Source organism: Stegastes partitus, unplaced genomic scaffold (assembly GCF_000690725.1).
Source record: "Stegastes partitus isolate 25-593 unplaced genomic scaffold, Stegastes_partitus-1.0.2 Scaffold1109, whole genome shotgun sequence".
Classification (NCBI taxonomy): Eukaryota; Metazoa; Chordata; class Actinopteri; family Pomacentridae; genus Stegastes; species Stegastes partitus.
The window spans coordinates 54,197-59,856 of NW_007578840.1; the positions used below are offsets into that span (position 1 = coordinate 54,197).

Below are 5,660 nucleotides of genomic sequence, written 5' to 3' on the forward strand. Positions count from 1 at the left end.
TGTGTGTGTGTGTGTGTGTGTGTGTGTGTGTGTGATGGAGCCACTCTGAGTCTGAATCATTCATCGGCTCAGTTTGGAAATGAATGAAACAAGTTTGCTGTCAAACTGTTTCTGTTCATCTTCTCTGCTTTTAATCCATGAACTCACATCAGATGAATTCCTGTTGTAACCTGATCCAATACTACTACTGAGCTGACGGTAAACCCGGCCTCCTCCTGGTACCGGTCCTGTTCATCTGTCTGACGTCTCCCTGCAGGTCTTCGTCCCTTCATCCCGGAGAAGGACAGTCAGCACTTTGAGAACTTCCTGGAGACCATCGGGGTGAAGGACGGTCGAGGCATCATCACTGACAGCTTTGGTCGGTACCGCCGCACCGCCAGCTCGGCCTCCGACTCCACCACCAATGGAAACGGAGCGGCGGGAGGCGGCGGCGATAGCGGCGCCTCGGACGAAGGCCAGGAAGCTTCTGAGGGCGACGAGTGGGACCGAATGATCACCGACATCAGCAACGACATCGAGGCTCTGGGCTGCAGCATGGACCAGGAGGGAGCCACACCCTGACGGACTGGTTCCGGTGAAGGAGGTCCGACGCCCGAGGCCTGCTGATCGTATTTTCCTCTAATTGTCCAGAGGACGTTCAACCTCAGCCTGTTACTATCAGTCCGTAGATGCACTCCCAGACCTGCAGCCGCGCGTCAGACGGACGGTGTTGGTTTGACGTTTTATCGGCAGTATCTGCCATCACAGACGTAGCTCAGATCCAGTCAGGACGGGTCCTCAGAGGACGGGTCAGAAGGAGGCTGCAGCCGTCTCTGCATCATCACAGCTTCTTTATCTTCGTTTATTTGTCGCTGTGACTGTAACGTTTTGCTTTATATCATTTCAGTAAGATTAGTTTTACACTATCGTTTGTTAGCAGTGTTTACTCTGTGATATATTTGCCTTATTCAAACTGACCAATGAAATGCTGTAAAAGCCTCGCATGAAGCAGCTCCGACTGTTTGTGACAAAGCCAGCGATGGCCGATGTACATGTCTCCTGTCAGATGTTTGTTCTCCTCATCTTGTAACGTGCCTTCACAGTGCTGCAGCCGCCTGGGGTGGACGCCGGGGTGGACACCGGGGTGGACACCAGAGGGTGGACACCAGCCGGTGGACACCGGCGTGGACACCGGGGTGGACACCAGAGGGTGGACACCAGCCGGTGGACACCTGGGTGGACACCTGGGTGGACACCAGCTGGTGGACACCAGAGGGTGGACACCAGGGGGTGGACACCAGTGGACACTGGGGTGGACACCAGTGGACACCAGCCGGTGGACACCAGGCGGGGTGGACACCTGGGTGGACACCAGGGTGGACACCAGCCTGCAGCCACAGTTCAGCCAGTCCTGTTATTAAATAACATCATGTACACTGACCGGGTGCTGCGTCTAGAGCCTGCTTTGACCCTGTTCACCTGCCCAAGGTTCCTCCAGAACCTCCTCAGAACATCTGGCTCTGTATCTGCAGAACCTTTGTCTACTGACCAGAGTTCTACCTTCAGACTGTGAATGTTCCAGAGGTCCAGGTCCTTGAAGTCCACAGAGGAGGGTCCAGATTGATCACTCTCATGGACTTTTTCCATCATTTCTGAGCCTCAGAACTTCATCAGAACAGCAGATAGACGGGTTTCATGGGTGCAGCTGCAGAGAGAACACCAGACACGAGACGAGTCCGACCCACGGGTCCTTCACCATGTTTCCTGTCTCTCTCTCCTCCATCATCTACAGTAAAGGCTAAAAGGTCCAAAAAACCTTTAGATTGGGTGATAAATCTGGACCCTCCTCGATGGACTTCAAGGGAACCAGGTGGTTCTGGAGGTTCTGCCTTGTTCTTCATGGACTGAACCTGCTGCATCCTCAGTCTGAAGTGACATGAGCTCCTGTAATGTGACTTTCTGGAGGTTCTGTAATCTGAATCTGCTTGGGTTCACTGGAGCTGCTGATTCCTTTACTGTAGGTTCTGTCAGAGGTCCAGTCCAGCTCCTCAGTGGGATTTTACTTCCTCACCTCTGGTTCCACACTAACCTGCTGAACAAAGTGGAACCAGGACCTGTTGGCAGGTAGATGGAACAGTGCACCTGAGCTCAGGTGAGCTCTGTGTCTGAACACAGGATGTGGTAACTGGGTCAGGTAGTTTTACTGAATGATCCAGTTCGAGGCAGTGAGTCGGAGCAGCTTCGGTTCTGATCAAACACCAGCTGCTCCATCACCTGGATGGGATCTGCTTCCTGCTGTGTTTGTCTACTCCAGTGTTCCAGCTCCATGAAACTGAACGTTACTGTCGGTTTATTTCAGTCAGAACTCGGGTCCAACCTTCATGTGGTTCTGCAGACAAACAGAACATGTAGAAGGACATTGGGACTTGTACAGAAGAACTGAACTCCAGATCAGCAGAGAAAGTTCATGAGATAATTCCAGTTTAAATTAAATCATCAGACTCTGAAGGTCCAAAGTGTTCTGGTTCTGTCCGAACACCCGAGGCGAGTTTGTCCACACTGGAGCTGCAGGTTCTGTCTGGAACAAACGTCAGCACTGAAACTGTCGAGTCCCGTTGGACTCAAAGATATTTTACTTTTGTTTTTTACATACTCATTTTTCACTTCCTGATGAAGTTCTGGACCGAGGCTCGTTCTGGACCGAGGCTCATTCTGGACCCGTTCTAACTCCTGTGACTGGTCAGAAGGTGGCCCAGATGTTCCCACATGAACACATGATGTACTTTCTGGTGTCTCAGGGGCAATAACAGGAAACCTTAGAGTCGTGACGGGTTGCTTAGGAAAGTCTGCCTGCCAGTGACTGGACGGAACCGCAGGTGGGACGTGTCGAGGCTCCAGCGGACCGTATCCATGACTACAGCCGGAGGAGGCGGGCCCAGCGCGGCCGCAGTCCGAGAGCTGAAACTCGGCAGCGCTGCTCCGTCTGCGGCCGGACCGGTGCTGAACGGTGAGTTTCATGTGTCTGCAGGGTTCACAGTTAATAAACCTGCAGCTTCACCGGTTATGGTTCGTACACGGTGCTAAAGTCGGACCGGAACACTGACGTCAGGTTCTGAGATCATTCAGCAGCAGCTTGCTCAGTTAGCATAGCTCTGTTAGAATTAGCTCAGTTCGTTAGCTCAGTTAGCATAGCTCTGTAAGAATTAGCTCTGTTCGTTAGCTCAGTTAGAGTTAGCTCAGTTAGCATAGCTCTGTTAGCATAGCTCTGGTAGGTGTAGCTCAGTTCATATTAGCGCTGATAGCAATGCTTCATTAGCAGTAGCTCTGTTAGCATTAGCTTTGCCCCTCATGCTAACTGTGGGTGTTTGCTGTTTTCCACCAGGACCCTTTAACAGTAGCGGTGTGGCTTTAGTTCATTAGGATCCACATTAGCTGCAGCAGCTGTTCTTCTGTCAGCTTCACATTTTAACTGCACTGTGTGCGTGTGTGAGCTTCGTTAGCTTGGTTAGCTGGATTAGCTTTGCTCTTCAGGCTCACTGCTGCAGTGTGTTGGTTACTATAGAAACAGGTCACACGGTGCGAAATAACGTTAAATGGTCGAGTGTCTGAATGTTTTGAATCCAGACAGCGTCACCGATGTGTTACAGCTAAATGTTAGCCACAGAGTCAGCTGTTAGCGGACACGCCCCCCTCCATCCTGCCTGTTGCTGAGGACTTGATTGGTTCAGCAGGTCTGCAGCAGTACAGGTGATCACTATAGATATGATCTGAGCATTTATCTGTGTACGTGTCGTTTTATTGAGTTAATAAGTCTAGTTGCACATTAGAGACTGATCCCGGTGAGGATGGAGGATGAAGTGATGGTGATCAGATGAGCTCCGGTTTGATTAGTCTTCCTGAAGGAGTAGCGGCTCACACATGAGGGATTTTAGGACACTGGGATGTTGGACCTGATGGTTCTCTCTGTGTTTTCAGTTTCTGTTTGATAAATGGTGAAGAAACGTTTTTCAATCACCTGGTAGTTTTTGGGTTTCAGAGGTTCTGACTGTGGTGCTGATCTGTTCGCTTCCTCTCACCGCCTCCATGTGAACTTACTGCATGAAGGTTTACGTTCCTGCGTCTCCCGCTGGTTGCAGATCCTGTTTTCTGACGCCAACATGCCGAAAGACAGCCCGGCCCGGCGGAAGCGGATTCGCAACGCCATGCGACTCACGCGCGCAGCTGAGTCGGACGAAGCCCGAGAGGCTCGCCGAACTCGAGACCGAATGAGTCGCAGAAGAGCTCGTGCAGCCGAGTCAGAGGAAGCTCGAGACCTTCGCCTGGCCAGTAACGCCGCCTGTAAAGCGAGACGTCTCGCCGCCGAGTCGGACGAAGAACGATACGCCCGTCTGGCTGTAAACGCGGCGCGGCAGGCGAGACGCCGAGCGGCAGAGTCCGACGAGGAGCGACACGCTCGCCTCGCGAGAAACGCTTCACGCCAGGCCGTGCGACGCGCAGTCGAGTCTGACGAAGTGCAAGACACGCGACTGTCGAGGAGCGCCGCGCTGCAGGCGAGGCGGCGAGCGGCCGACGAGTGCGACGTCGCTCGGTGTGACGACGCCGACTCCTTCCAGTTCGAGCTGCAGGGAGCGTACGGAGAGACGCTGATGCTGTTTCCGTTTCCTAAGTGTTCGCACTGCGGCGCCCTCGTGTGGAAAGCACTTCCTGTTGACGCTGCAGAGGAAGCAGCTTCCTGTGAGCCGCTGCTGTGTCACGACCACCAATAAGGAGGAGGTCGATGGAGGAAGGCCGAGGTTGGAGCGTGAGCAGGAGTTCTGGTCCACAGAAACGTGAATCAATCAGAGGAATCCTGATGCTGCTGCAGAACTGATGAACTGATGAACTGATGGACACTTTGCTGCTGGTCTCCTTCTCCTCCATCTTCTCATTGGTCCTCATTAGATGAAGGCAGGAGGATGTAAAAGCAGAACCTGCACTTGACTCTCATGTAAATGTTGTTTTTTTTTACTGCAGTTACATTGAAGGCATTTAAATGTCTCACAGTCTGAAGCTGCTTCTCGCCGACACGTCTTCATGCTGCTTTAAATATTTATTGTCTAGAAAGACGTTTTGCATTTCTGTGTTGATGCTCTAAATAAATGAACTCTGGTGCTGTTGGTCCAGATGGTCTGGACCTGGTCTCTGGCACCACTGAGACTGCAAATCGGCTCGAATCTGTTCTTCTGCAAACATCCACCAGCCTGGTTCACAGCAGGCCTGAGGCGACCAGTTTGTGATGGTGAGAAGAATCTGGTTCCAACAGGAACGTGGTGGAAGGATTCAGTGGAACATTAAGGTTCTGTGTGGAGAACAGACTCTCAAAACACTGCTTTTCTGAAATAAAGTCGATGATCGGGGCGGTCTCTGTCTGGGTCTAACATTAATAAAACGTCTGGTGTCTGGTGTTCTCTCTGCAGCTGCACCCATGAAGCCCGACCTGAAGCCCGGCAGGTCGCTTCAGCTTCACTTTCAGATGCAAATGAGACGATTTAGGCCCGAAAATAAAGGAAACAGCAGGAACAGCTGCAGCAGAACAAACACCAGAACCTGCTTTGGTTTGGTCCCCAACAGTCTGACAGACATCATTCAGCTGAACGGACAGTGTTTGGGTGGATTTGACCCGTTTATTCATCAGTTATGTA

The 5,660-nt window shown here is 51.9% G+C and overlaps 2 protein-coding genes across 3 annotated transcripts in view; both read left to right on the forward strand.

Annotated features, from left to right (window-relative positions):
* ccm2 (CCM2 scaffold protein) overlaps positions 1-1,420 on the forward strand; it is an 11,234-nt gene extending 9,814 nt beyond the window's left edge. Inside the window, exons 10-11 of one of the 2 annotated variants that reach the window (XM_008296183.1) lie at positions 257-1,269; positions 1,303-1,420. In XM_008296183.1, coding sequence (XP_008294405.1) covers positions 257-561 — 305 coding nt within the window. In that variant the 3' untranslated portion in view covers positions 562-1,269; positions 1,303-1,420. The remainder of the gene's footprint in view (positions 1-256; positions 1,270-1,302) is intronic. The other variant, XM_008296184.1, reaches the window with a different exon arrangement.
* A 1,492-nt stretch (positions 1,421-2,912) lies between these two features.
* On the forward strand, positions 2,913-5,182 carry LOC103367975 (protein anoxia up-regulated-like). The gene is made up of 2 exons (XM_008296185.1): positions 2,913-2,986; positions 4,116-5,182. The coding sequence occupies exon 2, from the start codon at positions 4,137-4,139 to the stop codon at positions 4,743-4,745; it is 609 nt and encodes a 202-aa protein (XP_008294407.1). The 5' UTR covers positions 2,913-2,986; positions 4,116-4,136; the 3' UTR covers positions 4,746-5,182.
* Positions 5,183-5,660: the final 478 nt, after the last annotated feature.

What these genes read in the sequence shown, in the direction of transcription:
- LOC103367975 (XM_008296185.1), top strand. Translation starts at nt 4,137, where the DNA reads ATGCCGAAAGACAGCCCGGCCCGGCGGAAGCGGATTCGCAACGCCATG.